The sequence below is a fragment of the Erinaceus europaeus genome, chromosome 4 (assembly GCF_950295315.1).
Source record: "Erinaceus europaeus chromosome 4, mEriEur2.1, whole genome shotgun sequence".
NCBI classification, from domain to species: domain Eukaryota; kingdom Metazoa; phylum Chordata; class Mammalia; order Eulipotyphla; family Erinaceidae; genus Erinaceus; species Erinaceus europaeus.
The window spans coordinates 141,479,837-141,502,767 of NC_080165.1; the positions used below are offsets into that span (position 1 = coordinate 141,479,837).

The 22,931-nt window shown below is 43.0% G+C and overlaps 1 protein-coding gene across 1 annotated transcript in view; it reads right to left on the reverse strand.

Moving 5' to 3' along the window:
* Positions 1-22,931, reverse strand: part of FIG4 (FIG4 phosphoinositide 5-phosphatase) — a 137,345-nt gene that overhangs the window by 79,012 nt on the left and 35,402 nt on the right. Inside the window, exons 6-15 of the mRNA XM_060190649.1 lie at positions 21,738-21,886; positions 19,747-19,875; positions 16,048-16,148; positions 13,576-13,738; positions 12,620-12,717; positions 8,691-8,824; positions 6,585-6,701; positions 3,375-3,420; positions 1,926-2,074; positions 465-631 (exon numbers count right to left, since the gene is read on the reverse strand). Of these exons, the coding sequence (XP_060046632.1) occupies positions 465-631; positions 1,926-2,074; positions 3,375-3,420; positions 6,585-6,701; positions 8,691-8,824; positions 12,620-12,717; positions 13,576-13,738; positions 16,048-16,148; positions 19,747-19,875; positions 21,738-21,886 (1,253 nt within the window). The remainder of the gene's footprint in view (positions 1-464; positions 632-1,925; positions 2,075-3,374; positions 3,421-6,584; positions 6,702-8,690; positions 8,825-12,619; positions 12,718-13,575; positions 13,739-16,047; positions 16,149-19,746; positions 19,876-21,737; positions 21,887-22,931) is intronic.

The following is a 22,931-nucleotide window of genomic DNA, read 5'->3' on the forward strand; positions in this document are numbered from 1 at the left end:
TCGCTTCATAAGCGGTGAAGCAGGTCTGCAGGTGTCTATCTTTCTCTCCCCCTCTCTGTCTTCCCCTCCTCTCTCCATTTCTCTCTGTCCTATCCCACAATATCAATAACTACAACAATGAAACAACAAGGACAACAAAAAGGGAATGAATAAATATTTTTTTAAAAAAAAGGAAAAATGCATACCAGAATGTCTTAAAAAATGCCTGTTGTGGCTGGGAGTATGGATTGACCTGCCAATGCCCACGTTCAGCAGAGAAGCAATTACCACCCACCTTCTGCACCCCATAATGACCCTGGGTCCTTGCTCCCAGAGGGATAAAGAAGAAGAAAGCTTTCAAGGGAGGGGATGGGCTATGGAGGTCTGGTGGTGGGAACTGTGCGGAGTTGTACCCCTCTTATCCTATGGTCTTGTCAATATTTCCACTTTATAAATCAAAAAAATGCAGGTTGCTCCAAAATCACCTGAAAAGGCATTGCTGTAATATCTAGACAGGGTTTGCATGATGTCTTTCGAGTGCTGGGTCCATGGCGCTATCTTCCTGTAGGTTTTCACACGGTGAACTAGTTGAGAGCCACCATACTGAAGGGATAATGTATCCCCATGATCTTCATAGAGTTCCTCAAACAACCTAAGCAGAAGGAAAAAAACAAGAACCATTAAGGAACTTTACTAAAGTATTATTTAGCTAATATTTACTTGTCAGTATTGACGGACCTCATGTTTATTCACGGAGCCACTGACTTCAAACGAGTCTTTTACTCTGTGAATTGTCCTGAGTCTTTTCTTTCAAGAAGGTTCCTCAACATCTTGAAGAAATGCTAGTGTGCTGAGTCTTCTTGTATTCTAACGCGTGCGCTCAGCCAGGTGCACCACCACCGCCCTCCCCCTATCTTCTAAGAAACATGTTCGTGTACGAAAGGTATTTTTCTTCAAGTGCTGCTGAGCTGTTTCCGGCCCACTGCGTGAGAGAATCAGACCACCGGAAAACTGGCAGAGCCTTAGTGACTAGCTCAGATGGTAATACAATCATATTTTTTATTTCAAATCTGTAGCTAACACTCTTGGAGTTTCCGGTTCCTGTCCTAATCCTTTCCCTCCCCTACCATACAACCGACTCTCCACATTGCTCCCACACAGCGCATCACAGGACTGGTCTTTCTTTTACGCATTCTTGAAGACCGATAGCCTCTTCAAGCCCCAGGGTCTCTACCTGCAGGGGAGACGCTTCACAAAAAGCAGGTGTGCAAGTGTCTCTCTTTCTCTCTCCCTCTTGTTCTACCCCTCCCCTCTCAATTATTCTCTGTCCTATTGAACAAAATGAAAAAAAAAATGGTCACCAGGAGCAGTGAATTCATAGTGCTGGTACTGAGTCCCAGTGATAACCCTGGATGATGATGACACCACTAAGCTCTGGGAACCAGGTTTAAAACAACTGGATTGCAAGTCAGCAAAATAATTCACTTGGAGAGTGCGCTTCACTATCATGCGCACAACCCAGGTTCAAGCTCAGCCCCCACCACAATGAAGAAAACGTCTGTGGAATTTTCTCTCTCTCTATCAACATCCAAAAAAACCCCATTTTGATTGCTTTATAATATTCACACAGAAATGTATAATGTAATATGTATATATACTTTGTGGTTCCTGTCTCCTTTTTGATTATGTCAATATCCTCGAGATTCACTCTCTTATATATTTCCCAATCTTCACAATATGTATAGCAAGCACACACACGTTCATACATAAATGCTCACATGCTTCTATGTAAAGTGGGTGAGAGCAATAATACAAGGGACAAAAGGAAATAGAATTATTCTGTTATTATAAAGTATTCACACTAGAATCAAACTCATGAAAGTCACTATTATTAAGGTTTGCTTTCTGTTACTACCAACATTCAGAAGGTAGAAAATAAGGCTTACCTGACAGCATCCGTATCAAACTGTAGATTGGGCTTGTCCATCAGTCCCAAGGAATACAGCTGATAAGCCAGCGCACATTTCCCCACCATAAACTGTGCTGTGTTGGTGCGATCCAAACAGTCTACACAGTTGGTTCGAAGAACTCCAGTCTAAAGAGTGAAATGCCTTATCTTTCAAGCGCTATTCAGTCACTAAACTACTTGCACACTACTTCCTTTTCAGGAACATAAAAAAGACAGTAGCAGGGTATTACTTCTGACCAAATGATGAATGAATAGCACTTCTTAAATAAAAGGTTATATTTGGGGCTGGGTGGTGGTGCATCTGGTCGTGGACAAAGGTTATCAGGCAAAATGACCAGGGTTCAAGCCACCAGTCCCCATCTGCGAAGAGGAAGCTTCAAGAGTGGTGAAGCAGTGCTGCAGGCCTGGTTTGTCATCTCTCTCTCTTTCTCTCTCTCTCTCTCTCCTCTCCCTCTCCCTCTTCCCCTCCCTTCCTATCTCCAAGACCTTCCCTCAATATGTCTCTATCCTAAATAACTTTTTAAAGTTATATTTGCTGTTCAATTCCTATTATTGCCAAGAATACTATTATAATCTCTAATACATATCTAAATTTTCTCCTTTAGTTTAATGAGATAAAATAAATATCTAAGGGGCCAGGTGGTGTACCTGGTTAAGTGCTCACATTGAAGTGCACAAGTCCCCGGTCCCCACCTACAGGGGGATAGCTTCACGAGTGGTGAAGCAGTGCTGCGGATGTCTCTCAGTCTCTGTCACTCTCTATGTCCCCAATAATAAATAAATAAAGTATTTAAAAAAAAAAAATAGTTAATGCTTTCCACACATGCCAGGTAGTAAATGTGCACACTGTAAAACTCTACAAACCCAACGTTCGGTGGCCACGGCCATACGACTCTGAAAGCATGATTAATATATAAATAGTGACCACATATGGCTGATTTTTCAAAGTCATTCTAATTCATTCTTTTCACATTTCTTTTCTCTATTCCTTTTCACATCTGTTTGTGTCTCTATTTCCAACAATGAGCCATTAGTCTTCCAATTTTACATTTCAGCAGTACTTTGTAAAAAAGTTTTGACAGGTCAAAGACAGAGCTGTGAGAGGGAAGAACAGAGAGAAAGAGAAACACCTGTAGCACTGCTCCACAGTGTGTGAAGTTTCCCCTGAAGCTGGGGGCTAGGGGCTTCAGTCTGAGTGCTCTCACGGTAACACGTGCACAATTTCTCAGATGAATTGCCGCCTTCCCCTCCCACCACCCCACCCTCAGCCTTTGTAAAAACCTAACACCCGCACTAAGACTTTTAAATATCAATGATGGATAGTTTTGCGTTAAGTAAGAAGTTTCTCCATTGTTGCCTTCAGAAAACATCATAGGCTGCAAATATGGATCCCGTCCGTTTTTAACATAATGTAGTCAGTCTGTACCTGCAGGCGGCCGCTGGGAATCACACTGCCTCCTAGTTCGTTCCACCTGTATTTAAAAACACAAGTTTTAACAGCATGCTCTGTACGGACTTTTGGTTTTGCCTGAGGAATCATGGGATCAAAGTAGAGCTGGATGCACCTGGATAACTAGCTGACTCTGCTTGCTTGTCTGCTTTCAGGAAGGTGACTATGCAAACAGCAGGATGGAATACTCCCCGAGCTCCCCTCAAAGAGAAGCCTGGGAAAAACACAGCTTAACTAGATCCAGTGCCCCACATGCTGCCATTTTGTCACTCTGGGTCAACCGAAATCTCTCATTTTAATTTAAGTCCCTGTTTGGTTTCCAGAGACAATCACTAGTAAGTGCTGAGCAACTTTCTAAGAAAATCTTCCCCCTCTACCCTTCCCCACTCAAAATTAAATTATTTCCTCTAGCTTTTGCTTTTTTTTTTTTTTTGCCTCCAGGGTTATTCCTGGGACTCGGTGCCTGCACTATGAATCAACCGCTCCTGGAGGCTATCTTTTCTGTTTTGTTGCCCTTGTTTCTTATCATTGTTGTTGTTATTGCTGTCGTTGTTGTTAGATAGGACAGAGAGAAATGGAGAGAGGAGAGGACTATAGAGTAGGGAAGAGAAAGATAGACACCTACAGATCTGCTTCACCACTTGTGAAGCGACCCCCTGCAAGTAGGGAGCCAGGGGCTCGAACTGAGATCCTTATGCTGGTCCCTGCGCTTCACGCCATGTGTGCTTAACCCACTGCACTACCGCCCGATTCCCTGCAAAAGACTTTTTTTTTCCCTTTTGTTGCCCTTGTTGTTTTTTAATTGCTGTAGTTGTTATTGATGCTGTAGTTGTTATTCATGTTGTTGTTGGATAGGACAGAAATGGAGAGAGGAGGGGAAGACAGACGGGGAGAGATAGACACCTGCAGACCTGCTTCACAACTTGTGAAGCGACCCCCCTGCAAGTGGGGAGCCGGGGGCTCGAATCAGGATCCTTAGGTGGGTCCTTGCACTCTGCCATGTATGCTTAACCCGCTGTGCTACCGCCCAGTCCCCCTCTCGCTTTTTCTTCATGGAGTTTTTTTTTTTTTCTTGCTTCATTCTTTTTTGGTGTTATTGCACACTTTATCATCTTCCTTCCCATGAATTTGCTCTTATGCTAAGGAACACATGGGTAAGTGATCTGTCATGAAGTTATATGTGATATTAAGCATTTATTTTAATCATTTATAATATTCAAAAGATCTGTGTCCAAAAACAAAAATCATAGTAGGTTTGCCTACTGTCCTTAGAATGGCTTGCTAGCCAGGTTGGTCCATAGTTGGCATTTGGAGTTTTGGGTTTCCACTATTCCCAGAATAAGTAAGAATGGTACAATGAGTCTCACTTGTCTGTGGACATGACACAGTTTCTGCTGATGATCTTCTTTCCTGCTGAGAGTCTGGAATGTTGATTCATGTGGGCAGAAGCTGCTTCATCCATGGCTGGTCTTCAATAAAAAGCCCTGGCACCGAGCCTTCTAACAAGCTTTGCTGGTTGGTAACATTTTAAAAGCACCGTCACAGCGAGTGGTTGGTGAAAGGGATTCGCATGATCTTGTGACTCCGCTGGGAGAGAACTCTGGGAGCCTGCACCTGGTCTCCTGTGAGCTTGGTCCCACGGGTCCTCTCCCTTTACTGATTCTGCTTTATCACAACCATGAGCACAAGAATATCCTAAATCCTTCACATTCTCTGAGCAATCTTGGGGATCTCACCACGGATGCCCCAAAGTTCAGACTCTTAGGAATACACATGATGCAAAAGATGATGGCAGGGTGGCCGCCAAAGGCACATACACACACACACACACACACACACACACACACACACACACACACACACACACACACACACCGGTCGTAGGCTTTGGCTTGTTTGTTTGCTCTTACCATCACAGCTAACGACAAATAAAATGCTGGAAGTAGGTAATATTGATTCCACTGAAGATGAATAAAACAAGGATCTTTGATGTGAAACACACAAAAGACAAGTAGAGAGTTATGACTTGTGGGCCAACAGCTATAACTCAATGGCGACAACTCTATCTTATAGCTAGATGCTTCTTCTCTCCTCCAGAGAGTCTGGGATTTGAGTACATGACTAAAATGTTGCTTACGTGACTAGCCTTTCATGAAAGTGGAAATACGTAGTCTATAAGAAAAATACGTCTGGGGCCAGGGTAGTGAGTAGAATACATGAATTGCATGTGTAAGACACCTGAGGCAGGAATCTCAGCAAAACATCAGAGGAGAGCTTCTGCAGAGTCCTTCTTGGGCTCATAAAATCTAAATCTTAAGGAAAAATCGATTCCTATTTAATAATGAAAAATAGAATTGCAGGGGGCCAGGTGGTGGCACACCTGGTTGAGTGCACGTGCTACAAACGGTCTCAAGCCCCCAGTCCCCGCCTGTAGGGGGAAAGTTTTGTGTGTAGTGGATCAGGGCTGTAGGTTTCTCTCTATCTGCCCCTACCCTCTCGGTTTCTGGCTGTCTCTATCCAATAAGTAAAGATAATTAAAAAAAAAAAAAAAAGAATTGCAGAACATTTTTCACAAGTATTTTCTATATATGTTTATTCCATGATGCAAGAGATAAAGATTCCACGGCTTTACAGCTTCCATCTCACGGGATAAAACCACAATAGCTTCCACAGTGGCGTGTACACTTCCCCATGTGCAAGGACCCAGATTTGAGCCCTTGTTCACCACATGGGAGTACGCACGCAAAGAAGTTTCACGAGTAGTGGTGCATTGCTGTGATGATCTCCTCCTCTTCCTCTCTCTCTCTCTCTTTAATTTTTAAAAAGCTTTTACTTATTTGATTATTCATGAATGGTAGGCAGAGAGAGAGAAAGAACCAGTTATCAGTCTGGTATGGGTGCTGCCAGGGACTGAACTTGAGACCTCATACTTGAGAGTCCAGCACTTTATCCACTGCACCACCTCCCAGTCTATCCTCCTCTCTCTCTTTCACCTCTGGGTGGAAAAAAAAATCACAGGAGGAATTTCCATGCTTGAAACTAACCACTAGTCACAGGAGCCACCTGCCTTCCCCAAAGAGTAAGTTCATTCATCCTCCAAGTAATACAAATTGCTCAGACTTAGACTATTTCTGCCACTAAAAGCAAAATTCATGATCTATTTTAACTTTGAAACACCATACATACTTTTCATCCGGCCGTAGAAGGCTACAGTAAGAATCAGGGCGGTTTACAAAGAAGCCTGTTTTCTTCACCACACTTTCTGCGATCACATTCAGTCGATCAAGAACATTGCACAGCTTGCTGAGGGGAAAAAGCGAGAAGAACCCAAGTTTTTAAGACATATTTATCCTTACAACTAAAGCAAATAAAGTCAGTAATAATCACTTCAGGGATTTCAAGTTTCCAAATCTCTCGGCTTGTTCCCAATAACTAGCAAGATTTGACCCAAAGAAACATGAAGGACCTGTAACTTAAATATTGGCAAATCTTAATTGGCACATTACATCCCTGTGAGAGCTTTTCCCAAAGCCTTTCCCTTTTCAAAAGTTAAACCAGTCAAATCACTATGTAATCATAAAAGGACAGTGAAGAGAACACAGTGCACGCTATCGCTGGCAGGGGAAGAAAACACTGGAAAATAAATTCATAGAAATGACTCCAGCCTGATCCAGTGTGTGTGTGTGTGTGTGTGTGTGTGTGTGTGTGTGTGTGTGTGTGTGTGTGTGTGTGTGTGTGTGTGTGTGTCTAGCTACAACTTAGGGAAAAATACAAGTGTCGAACTATTCAACAGGAAAAAAAGAAATGCAACCTCAATATAAATCCAGTGTCTATCTGATAATGGAAAATGAGAAAGTAAGGAAGGAAGGAAGGAAGGAAGGAAGGAAGGAAGGAAGGAAGGAAGGAAGGAAGGGAGGGAGGGAGGGAGGGAGGGAGAAATTCAAGATCAGAGAAAGAAAGTTCTCTGGGTGAGATGAGGTTACAGTCAGACCTTGAGAGGTAAGAGAGAAAGGGGAACAGAAATCCCAAGGGAGTGAACAGCAGGGAGGAAGGCTCTGAAATAGGACCTTGCTTATGACATTTAGGGCACAGTGTAAAGGTTAGTTTTTCAGGCACAGAACAATCCTGGGAGTAAAAAAAAAAAAATGACATTCTGGAACTAGCCAGGTGATAGACTCTGGTTATCATACACTGAGGTATTGGGTTCATTGTAAAGGGTTGCTGCTTGTTCATCCAGAGTGAGAACTATGAGAATGTGATTAAATACATAACAGAATGAAATAGGTGGGGGGTGGGAGGAAAAGCTAAGCCTCTAAGGAAAAGTAGTGGAGTAGAGTAGAGAAGTTCTGAGGGGGAGATAGCACAGTGGTTATGCAAAGAGACTCTTATGCCTGAGGCTCTAAAATCCCAGGTTCAATCTTTTGCACCACCATAAACTATAGATGAGCTTTTGGCTCTGGAAACTCAATTTCAGAAAGCTAACTGCTGTTCTGTATTGCTTGTAATATGGGTAGCATTATTTTTTAATTCAATTTTCATGACTGTATAAAGTGTATTTAGAAGGGCTAGGAAGATAGCATAATAGTTCTGCAACAGACTCTCATGCCAGAGGCTCTGAGGTCCCAGGTTCAATCCCTAGCACCATCATAAGCCAGAGCTGAGTAGTGCTCTGATCTGTCTCTCTTTCTCTCCTTACCATTAGACTAAAATAAATAAAATATTTTAAAAAATAAATTTAAAAACATCTGAAGTGACTGTTGGTACAGCAAGCAGAATTTGAAAATAAGTAGTGGGTAAGGGAATCATAAATGATTATTTCAGGGAGTCAGGTGATAGCACAGCAGGTTAAGTGCATGTGGCACAAAGCGCAAAGACCGGCTTAAAGATCCCGGTTCACGCCCCCGGCTCCCCATCTGCAGGGGAGTTGCTTCACAAGCAGTGAAGCAGGTTTGCAGGTCTCTATCTTTCTCTCCTCCTCTCTGTCTTCCCCTCCTCTCTCCATTTCTCTCTGACCTATCCAACAATGACATCAATAACAACAACAATAATAAGTACAACAACAATAAAAAAAAAACAAGGGCAACAAAAGGGAAAATAAATAAGCAAATATAAAAAAAATTAATGATTATTGAAGGACTGAAATTGCATACCAGCTGCAAAACAATTCCTGAGAACGTTCATAAAGGACAGCTAAAAGAGTAGCGTTTTCTTTGCCATGGAGATCAGATTCCTGACAGCTTGCATATCAAGAAAAGGAGACTGTCACAAGAAGGCAAGTGAATACCTACGTACCTTTTAGTGTACTTGGCCATATCCCAGGGAATATAAACAATAGTGTGTTCCGGAGGCAAAAACTGGTTGAGGTATGTCACAGCTGCTACAAGTTCTTCACTCAGAATTCTCTCGTGCTTCCTTTTCTCTCGTTCCTTTGTGGAAAAATAAACATTTTCAGTATTCACCATACCTTAAATCTGAAGAACCAACTTTTATCATTATTACCTTTCAACTTGCATCAAACAACAACGGCAAAAGTCTAGGTTTAAAAAAGGGGACAGATGGTGACACACCTGGTTGAGCGAACATGTTAACAATGCACAGGGACCCAGGTTCAAGCCTCCAGTCCCCACCTGAAGGGAGAAAGCTTCACAAGTGGTGAAGCAGGTCTGCAGGTGTCTCTCCCTCTCTGTCTGCCCTTCATCTCAATTTGTGGCTACCTCTATCCAATAAATAAATAAAGATAATAATTTTTAGGTCTAGGTTTTAAATAGAGTAAAACCTATCTACTTTGCTGGAGAGATAGCATAATAGCCATGTAAAAAGACTTTCATGCCTGAGGCACCAAATGTCCCAGGTTCAAGTCTCAGCAGCATAAAACAGAGCTAAGCAGAGCCCTGATAGAAAAAAAGAGAGAGAGATAAAATAGCAAATTTTAAAACCTATGTATTCAACTTGTCCTAAAATAATACAAAAGTAAAGAAATATTCCAATGACTTGAAGGGAGTGGGTAATGAGCCTGAAGGAGATGAGAGTTCTTCCTGCACCCCTCCTGCAGCCCCAAGAGACCCAGTTCACCCTTACCCTTGACCACCCCATTCTAACAAATCAAAGTTCCCTGTGCACCTAACAAGGGGAGCCCCAACTCCAGCCAGCTGAAGGACACAATGATATCAACTAGGCCTCGATGGATAACCCCCAAACTGCATAGAACACATTCACAGTCTTCCCATGGCTATAAATATGAATCCTACTAAGTCATATTCATATAATGGAATGACATGTCAAAACAGGAACTTTCGGGAGCTGGGTGGTACCGCCGCGGTTTAAGCACACACGACACAAAGCGCAAGGGCTAGCGTAAGGATCCCAGTTCCAGGCCCCAGCTCCCCACCTGCAGGGCGTCGCTTCTGCTAGCATGAAGCAGGTCTGCAGGTGTCTATCTTTCTCTCCTCCTCTCTGTCTTCCCTTCCTCTCTCGATTTCTCTGTGTCCTATCCAACAATGGTGACAACTATGACAACAATAACTACAACAAGGGCAACAAAATGGGGGGGGGACAGGAATTTTCCCCCTTAAACACCGTGCTTGAATGAAGCGGATGAAGTTCATTGAGGGGCGTTCACAGGAAGAATCTGTGCCTGCTGCCATCTTGTTTTGCAGGCCCTTCCGCTCAAAGGGGGCCTACTATCCTGCTGCACAGCTCAGCGGCTGAGATGCCGTCTCTGCTACTTACTGGTCACATAACTGAGAACAAGGTTCTTGGGTTCTCTCAGCCTCCATCTCTTCATCTATAAAACAGAATGCAGGTGTCTATCTTTCTCTTCCCCCTCTGTCTTCTCCTCCTCTCTCCATTTTTTCTCTGTCCTAACGACGATAACATCATCAACAACAACAATAATAATAACTGCAACAATAAGGGCAACAAAAGGGAAAATAAATAAATAAAAAAATTTTTTTTAATGGGATGCATGTAACACCTTTATGGCACTGACAGAAGGTTTGAATGGGATAAAGCAAGATCATTATTTTTCCTGGAGCTTCTTGAACATGTTAAATGTTAGTTTAAAAAAAAAGAAAGAAAAGAAGAAGCTATTTTCATTATTATCCTGCATGATCCTACTATTATCCTAAGACTTTCCCTTCAGAATAAAGACAAGCAATTAGTTCAGCCAACAGCGACAATGACATGATGTTGATGCATTATTACTGTCATCAAAATAAGTCTGTGTTGTTTGCAGTCATGGTGATTATTTTCCAAGTGCCATGAATTTAATTAGTTAACCACTATGGGCACTAAAGAGGGGATCTATTTAGCAAAGCTGAATAAATCAGATGCAAGAACTGGGTAAGAGTTGATTAAGAACACTGTTAAATCAGTTTAGGATGAAAATGTATTTATCTCATTATTACACCTGAGAAGAATTAAATACATAGCTGGAAAATTTGTCAAAAACAGTTTAAACCAACTAAGGGGACAAGAACTGAAATTCTTAGATCAAATCTGGTATTTTATGAAATAGAAAGGGTTATTTAATCAACCTTTGATTGTGCAAAGAGTCGGCTTTATACAGTGTCTATCTGTAGCTCTGCTTCACCACTTATGAAGCTCCCCCCCTCCCCCGTAGGTGGAGAGGACGGACTTGAACTCTGGTCTGTGCACACTGCAATATGTCTGCTGTACTGGGTGTGACACCAAACCTATAGCTTTAAAGACTACACTAAGCTGTACCCCACTAAGAATTTTCTTCCAAACTCCCAGAGGGATAAAAACTAGGGAAGCTTCCAATGGATATGGAACTCTGGGGGTGGCAAGTGTATGGAATTGTACCCCTCTTATCCCACCATCTTGTTAATCATTACTAACTCACTAAAAAAAAAAAAAAAATGAAAATGAAATTTCAAATCTGATAAGACACTGCCCCTTCTCCATCATTCAGTATGAAGGTAACCCCGACACAGCCAAGGACGGGGGCACTCTGTGCACTGCCATCTCCTGCACACTTTGACCTCACAACTAACTCACTTCCAGCAGGACTTTGGCACTGCCAACACCCGTGAGAATCTCTTCTGCCCATCAGAAGCGTGTGCCATTGTAGGTTGCTTTCTAATTTCATTATGAAACATGCTTTCTCTTACCTGAGTCACTACCCATTAACTGACATGTCCAGCAGCTCCTCACTGTCAAGAGAGGTCGCTGAATCAAGGGTGAGTCTCTGGCCTCTTGATCTCTGCACTTCCGTTTTCAGATCGGTAGACCTTAAGGCAGAGCTGAACCTACATGAACCTACATGATTCCTCATGCAAGGAATCGAGAAGACGAACTCACTGTTTTTTGTTCGCTTGTTGAGACAGTTTGCTTACTTGCGGTTTGTCTGCTTGTTTTGCAAGTTCATGCGTTTCAGTTGTCTAGATTCCCCATATAAGTGAAACCATCTAGTGATTGCATTTCACTTCACTTAGTTTGCTAAGCACATTCACCTCCAGTCCCACACATTTTGTCCCCAAGGACATAATATTGTCTTTTTTTTTTTTTTTTCTGATTGCAGAGCAGTATTCCAGGAAGTATATATCCCATACTTCTTCATCCAGTCATCTGTCAATGGGCATTCAGGCTGCTTCCACTCTCTGACTCATGGGTGTTTTTTTTTTTAAGTTAATCTCTTGTTTTTTTTGCCTCCAGGGTTATTTATTGCAGGGGCTCAGTGCCTGCACCATGAATCCACTGCTCCTGGAGGCCACTTTTTCCCTTTGTTACCCTGGTTGTTTTACCATTGTTGTGGTCATTATTATCGTTGTTATTGATGCTGTCGTTGTTGGATAGGACGGAGAGAAATGGAGAGAGGAGGGAAGACAGAGAGGGGGAGAGAAAGACAGACATCTGCAGACCTCCTTCACCGCCTCTGAAGCGACTCCCCTGCAGGTGGGGAGCCGGGGGCTCAAACCGGGATCCTTCCGCTGGTCCCTGAGCTTTGTGCCACATGCGCTTAACCCACTGTGCTACTGCCCAACTCCCCGACTCATGGTTTTATTGGAAAGAAACTCTGATAAATATCTCACTGACCCTCCCAGGTACAGATATCAAAAAAGAGTGATCAGACAGCTCACAAGATGTGAGGATCTATAAGTCTCTCCTCTGGGAAGAGGTGAAGCAAGCATGTCAACAGTTCTGTGCTGAAGAAGCAGCCTTCAGGACCAGGCAGGTGAGCACTTTATTTAGTGACATACCTTCACTAAATTCAAGATGATGATGGGGGAGCCAAACCTCTGAAGCATCTGGTCAAAGTGAAGAGCAGCCACACACGCGAATGGGTCTGCCTGGTCCACTGGGAAGAAAGAGATGAACAGCAGAGTGAAGCGAGTGGGACAGCCAGCAAAGCAGGGGGCTTCGTTTTGTTTTTTTACCAGAGCTCAGAGAAATACGATTTGGGGCCAGGAGAGGGTGGAGAGGGTAACAGTCTTACCAGGCACACAGTCCAGGTCTGAACCTTAACCCTGGTGCAACACACGGGGAGTGATTCAGCGGCACTCTCGGGGAGGCTCTGGTGCAGTGCTGCCTCTCACTCTCTGTCTTGTTTCTCTCGAGGTGAAAAAGTCTGCCCAGGATGGATGAGCCAGGCATGCGTGATGCTCTGGCAGTGCAAAAGGAGAAGGAAGAGAAAAGTAGAAGAAGGAGGGCAGAAGGAGAAGGAGAAGAAGGAGCAGGGAAATAAAAGGAGAGGAGATGGGCAGGACAGATAGGATAATGATTATGCAAAGAGACTCTACTGTCTGAGGCTCCCAGGTTCCTGAGCTGAGCAGTGACTGGGCAAATAAATAAATGAATACATAAATAAGTAAATAAATAAATAAATGGAGGAGGAGGAGGAAATGTAATAGAAGTAATCTTCCACTATTCCACTCCCCAAGTTCCTCTTAAGGAACTTATTAGATACTCTTCAAATATTTAATTAACTGGCATGATGCTTATAGTTCTGAAGTGAAAATTTTTAAGTGCTAACAAAAACATTAAAGAAAAGATATAAAGTTATTACATCAAAAAAACAATAGCTTCCCTCTTCTAGATTATCCACCTGTCAATACTAAAGGGAAATCAAAACCTAAGCACATGATTTCTGACAACAGTTCACTAGCTCTAAATAGGGACAAAGAAAAGTTGGTGTTGAGGAGGTGATTCCACGTACACGTAATGGGCGGTTTAGGCATCATAGTTGAAATGTCCTGAGACCAGTACAGTGGCACCGATCCTCTAACTTGCACGTAAGAGGAGTAACTTCCTGCAGTAAAAGACATTACAGAAGCATCACAGAGTATCTGCTCAGTCTCCACTTCATTTGCAACGTCGCCCTGAAAAAAAAAAAAAGGACATTAAAAAAATAAATAAATAGAAAGGTACATTTAAAGATATTTCATGCTGCTAGAGTATTTAGTGGAAAGACTTCAAGTATACTCTGAAATGATAGTTCCTAGATTAGAATGCCTCAAAAAAGGTCACAGTTAATCAATATTCAATGTACAAATTAGATAAGGAAAGCTATTTTAAAAAAAAGACAGGAAGGCAGCTAAAAATAGCAGAGAGGAGACTAGGAAAAATAGAATTAAGTCACTAACATCACACGCAGTAGAGAGAGAATAGCTTGAGTGGTATAAATGGCAGAGAGAAAGAGAGAAGAATAATTACATGAAATTATATAGAAGGTTAGGGAGAGCTATGGAAAGTAAAATTCAATTGTAAAGACCAAGAAGAAATAAAAGAATAAAAAGCTGAGGGGTAAACAATATCTGATAGACACCAGGGAGAAATGAGGTTTCCTATTCTTTATCCCTCTGGGAGTATAGACCCAAGGTCATTGTGGGATGCAGAAGGTGGAAGGTCTGACCTCTTGCTTCCCTGCTGAACATGGCGTTGGCAGGTCGATCGATAAGCAAATAACATAACAGCAAAATTGTGATTTTTCTTAAAGCACCAGTCACAACTATTTCCACTGTCCATGTGACTCTGAGAATAATGCTGTGGGGATTAGCAGGTAGCTCAGTCAGAGGAGTGCACACACCGCTGTGCTCAAGGATCAGGGTTAGAGCCATGGGTCACTGCACGCACTGGGCTCCTATGGGGAAAGCCTCCCTAGCAGTGGAGCAGTGCTGTGGTGTCTCTCCTCCTCTCCTCTTCTATCTCTTTTTTCTTATTACCTTTATTTATTTACTGACTAGAAACAGAAATAGTGAGTGAGAGAGACAGAGACAGCTGCAGCCTGTCTCACCACCCGTGAAGCTTCCCCCCCCTTCAGGCAGGGTGTCCTCTTTGATCTCTCATCCTCTCTGGCTCTCACCCTCAAGAAACAAAAATGGCTGCTGGGAGTGGTAGAGTCCTGCAGAGGCACCAAGTCCCAGAGATGCTGCAGTTAGCAAATAATAATGTTGATGGATGATGTTGCTATTTGAAGCCAGCACAAAAATACAATGTCTCACCCAAAGTGTCTACTCAATCCCATGCCTTCTTAAAACTCAAGCTAAGGGGTCTGGCGGTGGCGCAGTGGGTTGAGCGCATGTGGGGCAGAGTGCAAGGACTGGCTAGGGATCCCGGTTTGAACCCCCGGCTCGAACCCCTGGCTCCCCACCTGCGGGGGAGTCGCTTCACAGGCAGTGAAGCAGGTTTACAGGTGTCTATCTTTCTCTCCCCCTCTCTGTCTTCCCCATCCACTCTCCATTTCTCTCTGTCCTATCCAACAACGAACAACATCAACAATGGTAATTATAATAACCACAACGAGGCTACAAGGGCAACAAAAGGGGGGGAAAATGGCCTCCAGGAGCGGTGGATTCCTGGTGCAGGCACCGAGCCCAGCAATAACCCTGGAGGGAAAAAAAAAAAAAAAAAAAAACCTCAAGCTAAGATAACAACAAGGGCAACAAAAGGGAAAAAATGGCCTCCAGGAGCAGCAGATTTGTAGGACAGACACCAAGCCCCAGCAATAACCCTAGAGGCAAAAAAAAAAAACTCAAGCTAAGATAACAATACCGGTGAATTTGCTATTTTCTCATGGTGAATGGAACAAGGAGACACTCGAGAAACTAAACTAAAGCAGGGCTGGAGGTGGAGGTAATGGGTTTGTTTCCCACACACTGTTCAATTTAGTTTTCTTATCGAAAACTTATTTCTAATGAGTGTTTTCATCCACTTACTCACTGGGTGAAGGTGCTTGGCTGTTTTAACCTCTGCATTAATATGCATTACATTTGTTCATTATTACAAAAATGGCCCAACCTCTAAAACATTAGACATCCTATGACTCCCTAAGGTGTTGCATAACACTTACTGAGGTAGCGGCTTTTTGAGAACATCTGTGTATTAGTCACGTTTTTCTTTTTCTTTTCTTTTTTGTTACTAGAGCACTGCTCAGCTCTAGCTAGATGTGGGGGATTGAACCTGGGACCTTGGAACCTCAGGCATAAGAGTCTATTTGCATAACCATTATGCTACCTCCTCCCACTCATATTAGTTATATTTTTCACAAGTTTCAGATACTCTAGATAATATATTATGTTCTTTATAATCATCAAAACCAAGAAATCCTACTTACTAAACTTCCCCTTTGCTTCACATGTCAGCAAAGCTAATATAAAAGGTCAACCTGTCTATTGTTTTTCCATCTTACCTCACAGTTTGCACCTCTCTTGAGAAAACGGGTCCCAGCAAACTTACTGGATCTTCTGGCTATGAGGGTGACATATACTGGTCGACCATAGATCAGCAGCTCTTAGAGATCAAGTTAAAGTTGTTCGACAAAGTAAGAGACCCTACTTACCCTAAACATGCCCTTACATAACCCTTCTGCAGTGGAGTTAAGAACATCAGCAAGTTCCACCCAAGACTGCATTAAGGGCTGATGAAATAGCTCACCTGAGTAGACCACTGCTTTGCCATGTGCGGCACCCAGGCTCGAGCCCAGTCCCCACCCCACTGAAGGAAGCTTAAGTGTTTTGGTCTCACTCCCCCCCTCCCACTCTGTCTACATTCTCTGTCCCTATAAAAGAAATATAAGGAAAAGGCGAGGCAGTGGAACACCTGGTTAAGTACACACACCACAGTGTGCAAGGAACCAGGTTCAAGCCCCTGGTCACCACATGCAGGGGAAAAGCTTCCCGAGTGGTGAACAAGGCTGCAGGTGTCTCTGTCTGTCTCTCCCTACTTTCTCAATTTCTGTCTCTATCCAATAACAAATTAGAGATTAAAAAGAGAAGATTAAGAAGACAGAATGACTAATGTGCAAAAGACTCTCATGCCTGAGGCTCCAAGGACCCAGGTTTAATCCCCAGCACCACCATAAGACAGAGCTGAGCAGTGTTTTGGTCTTTCCTTGTGTCTTTCTCTGTACTTCTCTCTCATTAAAATAAAATTTTAAAAGAAAAGAGATTAAAAAGAAAAAAAAAAAAAGAATTTCAAAAAAGAAAGGAAAGGAAAAGAAAGGGAGAAAGAAATAAAGAGGAAGGAACATAGGACCAAACCTAAAATAGACATCCTAGCTTCTTTCCACTCTCAGGTCCATATTCTCATCTGCTCTATTCCTACTTTTTGGTACCTGCTTATTAAACATTTTATCCTGCTTTATATCTTAATGCCTTTCAGCCACCAAGTAGCAGATGCTACTATGATTCCATCCTGACCTCTCTGGACAGATGAGCTGGAATTTCACCTCCCCAGAGCCCTACCCCACTAGGGAAAGACAGAAACAGGCTGGGGGTATGGACTGACCTGCCAATGTCCATGTCCAGCAGAGAAGCAATTACAGAAGACAGAATTCCTTCCTTTTGCACCCCAAAAAGAACTTTGGTCCATACTCTCAGAGGGGTAAAGGGTGGCAGAAGAACATCAAAGGGCTCTGTGCCCCTATTCCACCAGGACCTAAAGCTTTTGTCACCAGAAATCTTGATCTCTCCTCTCCGTCATTCGCCACAAAGAAGGCGGCACTCACTGGCTGGCTTCAAGAAGAACCTCTCTCCAGCTGTGTCCCTTAATCTCACTCTTCGCAAACACTCTGGAGCAACACAGTATTATCCTAACTACATCCACCAGCTTCATGGTCTCCAAACAACCACTCCTTGAAAGTGTTCACTACAGGCCCTAGCAAATGTGATGCATGAAAGAACATACTGGATACGCAAGTGTCCTATACAATCTCAAAAAGAGATACGAAAAACCAAAATGCCACTTCTAGACTGCCTTCCAAATGTCCACAGCGTGACACCTTCTCAGAAGGTTTTCACATAGCTAGAAGTTAAAAAGAAAGATGGACTTTAAAAAGGCAAAAGTAGGGCAGGGGTCGATAGCATAATGGTTATGAAAACAGACTCTCATGCCTGAGGCTCCAAAGTCCCAGGTTCAATCCCCTGCACCACCATAAGACAGAGCTAAGCAGTGCTCTGGTAAAAAAAAAAAAAAAAAAAAAAGAAAAAAAAAAGGCAAAAGTACTTCTAAAATTGATCTCATCAGCTTAACCCCAGTCTCAACCCACTTCTCTTTGATGACACCCTTTTGCAATACAGACCTAGTCACATCATGTCTGAATCACTGTGATCTTTTCCTAACTCATGCCCTTTATTTTAGACTTTTGTTATCTTTTTTTTTTCCACTAGGGTTATCACTGGGGTTCAGTACCTGCACAACAAATCCACCACTTCATTTTTCCTTTCTTTCTTTCTTCCTTCCTTTCTTTCCTTTTCTTCCTTTGTGATAAAGATTGAGAGAATTTGAGAAGCAAGGAGGGGACAGATAGGGAGAGACACGTGCTTCACTTATGAAGCTACCCATTATAGGGAGGGACTGGGGGCTTGAACATGGCTCCTTGAGCAGAGCAATGTGTGTACTCTACCAGAAGTGCCAACACCAGCCCCCCTAGTCTCATTTTAATTAATCCTGCTTAAACATAGCTGTCAAGTCAAGCTTCCTAAATTCTACTTTGCACATATTATTCTCTTGGGGGGAAAAAAATAAATAAAGGGTCCCTAAGTTTCGAAGAGCAAATCCAAAGTCCCTAGTTGACCAGCAGTCTAAGGACAGACCATCTGACTGTCCCCTACAAACTCCTTCCGGCGTGGGCCAGGCGGTGGCGCATCCGGTTAAGCACACATAGTACTAAGTGCAAGGACCCAATCAAGGATCCGGGTTCAAGCTCCATGCCCCCCCACCTGCAGGGGGACCGCTTCATGAGCAGTGAAACAGGTTTGCAGATGTCTTTTTTTCTCTCTATCTCCCCCTACTCTCTCACTTTCTCTCTGTCCTATCCAATAAAATGGGGCAGTGGACTCATAGTGCCAGCACCGAGCCCCAGTGATAACCCTAGAAGCAAAAAACTCCTTCCTTGCCTACCAGTCTGCCTCCCAGGGAGTTATACACAAGTCACACTACCGTGAACTTGACTTTACCTTTTTTTTTTTTGCCCCCCGGGTCATTGCTGGGGCTCAGTGCCTGCACTACGAATCCACTGCTCCTGGAGGCCATTTTTTCCCCTTTGTTGCCCTTGTTGTCCATCGGTGTTGTCATTACTATTATTGTTGTCGTTGTTGGACAGGACAGAAAGAAATTGAGAGAGATGGGAAAGACAGACATCTGCAGACCTGCTTCACCGCTTGGGGGAGCCGGCGGCTCGAACCAGGATCCTTATACGGGGTCCTTGCGCTTTGCACCATGTGAGCTTTAACCCGCTGCGCTAGGCCCAGCCCCGGACTTGACCATTTCTACACTCATGGTGCTTACTGAGACCAGGATCTAGCTTCCTGCTCACTCCCAAGGTCTTTCATTTTGGGCCCAGGCCAAGTTCTACTTTTCCAAGAGCCTGCCCCCATCTCCCTTACCTGTCATTTACTCTGTTTCTTCTCTCAGGTAAACATGCTTCTTATCTATCTATTAGTACTCTCTTTCTCTGCACGCTGCATTTTTCCCTTTGTCTACGGATCCTTTGTATACAAACTAAGACCTGTTTACGTGCTCTGCATACATAGATCTTTCTATTTCCTCTATCTGGTATTATGGGGTAGTTTCCCTATTGGATGAACTGAGTGGTAACTATGATGTTCAAATTCATAAATAATTCTCAAAATTGGTACAAATGTACATGTATTGAACTGTATCTAATTTTTTTAATTATCGTTATTTATTTATTGGATAAAGACAGCCAGAAATCAAAAGGGAAGGGGTTGATAACGAGGAGGACAGATAAACACCTGCTTCACCACTTGTAAAGCTTCCCCCCTGCAGGTGGGGACTGGGGGCTCAAACCCGGGTCCTTGCGCATTACATGTGCGTTCAACCAGGTGCGCCACCATCTGCCCCAGCTAAATATTTTTTAAAAGGATACTTGACTGCCCACAGAACCCATGAATGATATACAGAAGCCAGTCACGATGCACAGTATTCTTAATTTTATCCAGAAGTTCACCATTCCAAACATACTTCATATAAGGCTCACTACAGATGCCAAATACACCTGAAAAGAAAAAAAAAATCAGTATCAGAAAGGAAACTGGTTGACAGGCCACTCATTTTAAATTTCTTAAATGTAAAGTTTTCAATGTCAGAATAAGATGCCTGATCACTAAACAGCACTGTCATTTGCAGTGAACACAACTGAACTCAGTGCCTAGCACACAGTACAAAGTCTACAAAGTCACAGAGTATAAGATTTTTCTTACTTATTTACTCATATTACTTTTGCTTACTTACTTTTTAACTTCAGAGGAAAGAGGACAATAAGAAGACAAAGGACATGAATACAGATATGTGAAGAAGGGGCAAATATATATATTTATAGAAATAATAGTCACCCCACATCTGTGACCTTGGGGGAACTACTGTAACTTCCAATGGAGGGAATTGGGGACACAGAACTCTGGTGGTAAGAACGGTGTGGAATTGTACCCCTTTTATGTCATAATTTCGTAAATCAATATGAAGTAAATAATAAAAATTGATATATATACATATTCATATGTATGAAAAAGGCCAAGAGACAGTATGAAAGACAGCTGACAGCATAACATTGAACTACATCAAAAGTCCCAAAATGTTCATGTAAACTGGTCAGCAGATAATTTCCAATTGGTCCAGAAATGAAACCGCACAGTGGTTAATAATCTCTACAAAGATGAGCTGGTCAAGTTTCTGTTGTATGCTTTACATTGGGTTGTTCTAGCTCTCCCCCTGCTAAGAAAATTGGTTCAGTCCTGCTAGTTTCGCCGGCCCGCTTGTCCCCACCCCAGGGAACCCCGAGAGAGTTCCAGAGTTGCAGAGTTCGAGAGTGCTTGGCGCCTCCACGGGCTGCAGGGCTGCGGGGCTGCAGGCGCGGTGCGCGGGGTTGAGCGTGTGGGGACCATGCTGCAGCACCTATGGGTGGGCCAGGCAGCTGTCCAGCATCCACATCAAGCCCCCCTCCCTCTTCTGTGCAGCTCTCCTTTGGTGGGCCACCTGGTTGGGTGCACATGTTACAATGCTCAGGGACCTGGGTTCGAGTTCCTGGTCCCCACGTGCAGGGGGAAAGCTTTGCAAGTGATAAAGCAGTGCTGCAGATGTCTCTTCCTTTCTATCTCCCCCTACTGTCTCAATTTCTGGCTGTCCCTATTTTTTTTAATTAATTAATTTATTTATTTATTCCTTTTGTTGCCCTTGTTGTTTTGTTGTTGTAGTTATTATTGATGTCATTGTTGTTGGATAGGACAGAGAGAAATGGAGAGAGATGGGGAAGACAGAGAGGGGGAGAGAAAAACAGACACCTGCAGACCTGCTTCACTGCCTGTGAAGTGACTCCCCTGCAGGTGGGGAGCTGGGGGCTCGAACCAGGATCCTTCCACTGGTCCTTGTGCTTAGCGCCACCTGCGCTTAACCCACTGCGCTACCGCCCGACTCCCCCCTATTTATTTTTTAAAAAAGAAGAGCTGCACAGAAGAGGGAGGGGGGCTTGATGTGGATGCTGGACAGCTGCCTGGCCCACCCATAGGTACTGCAGCATGATCCCCACACGCTCAACCCCGCGCACCGCGCACCGCGCACCACACCCGCAGTCCCGCAGCCCTGCAGCCCGCAGAGGCGCCAAGCACTCTCGAACTCTGCAACTCTGGAACTCTCTTGGGGTTCCCTGGGGTGGGGACAAGCGGCCTGCAAAACTAGCAGGACTGAACCAATTTTCTTGGCAGGGGGAGAGCTAGAACAACCCAATGTAAAGCATACAACAAGTTTCCATGACTGAAGCACTCTCACTGAGGTCACAGAGCAAAGTGGGATGGAAAAGCAGGAGCATGTAAGTGAGTCTAACTGGATGTTGTCTGTACCGCAGACGTGCTGAAAACCACTTACCGCTTCCACCCTGTGTAATTAGCCCTTCATCTTCAAAGATGTCAAAACTCTCCTGGCAAGTCTGGGCTGTTTCTGATTTTAACATCTCCAGGGGCATTCGCAAGACAGTGAGGTTATACTGAAGTGAGTGGGACAAATCATAGCTGTAACTGAGAACAGAGTGAAATGTAGTAAGAATCACAGGGGTGAAACATATTTTCATAGTCTTGGATTCCATATGGAATTACAACTTGTCAACTAAACTACTTAGCACCTGGAACTTTTACTGGGAAGCAGTTCATATAAGGCTTGTAAACCATGAGTACAACTGGCAATTTAAAAAAAATCACTATGTTATGACTTAGGGACTTGAACAACTAGAAACCCACAAAGCAATGTGAGTAGCCTGTATTTGCTGACTTGCAATTTTGTTAAACACTGAAATCAATCTAATCTCATACCCTTGTGCAGAGGGTGTCATCTTCATATGTACTTGCTACAGATATTGCAATATTCACTTCAATAATGCAACTGGCCTATGAACAGAATAATTATATTACAAATGGTGGTACCACCATAACTGACTTCATAATAAATAATAAAACACCAGCAAATAACACAAGATATTACAAGGGAACATGCAGGAAAATAACAAACACAAATATATATATATCACTGTATAAATTTGATCTTTAGACTCAAAGAAACCTTTACAATTTTTTATTTCACATAATAATTTTTACAAGTATCTTTAGCTATGTATGCTAAAGACAATTTCAGAAAGTATCTATAATTCTTTATGTTTAAACAAATTTGTAAAGTACCTAATCAAATGGTTACAATTCTATTAGTAGACATGCATTATTTAATTACTCATTTAATTTGCACATATAATCTGATTGAAATTGATAAGATTCATATGTGAAATTCAATTGTACCATATTGCTTGATGGAGCTATACATTTAACAAGCATCTAAACTTTCAGGGATAGACTGTATTAAATAATTAACTTCCTGGAGCTGGGCAGTAGAATTCATGTTTTGCATGTATGAGGGTCTGGGTTTGATCCCTAGCACTGCATATGTTGGAGTGGTAAGAGGATGTGTGTGTGTGTGTGTGTGTGTGTGTGTGTGTGTGTGTGTGTGTGTGTGTGTTTCTCATCAAAGCAAATAAGCAGGGGCCATGTGGTGGCGCACCTGGTTAAGCACACACAT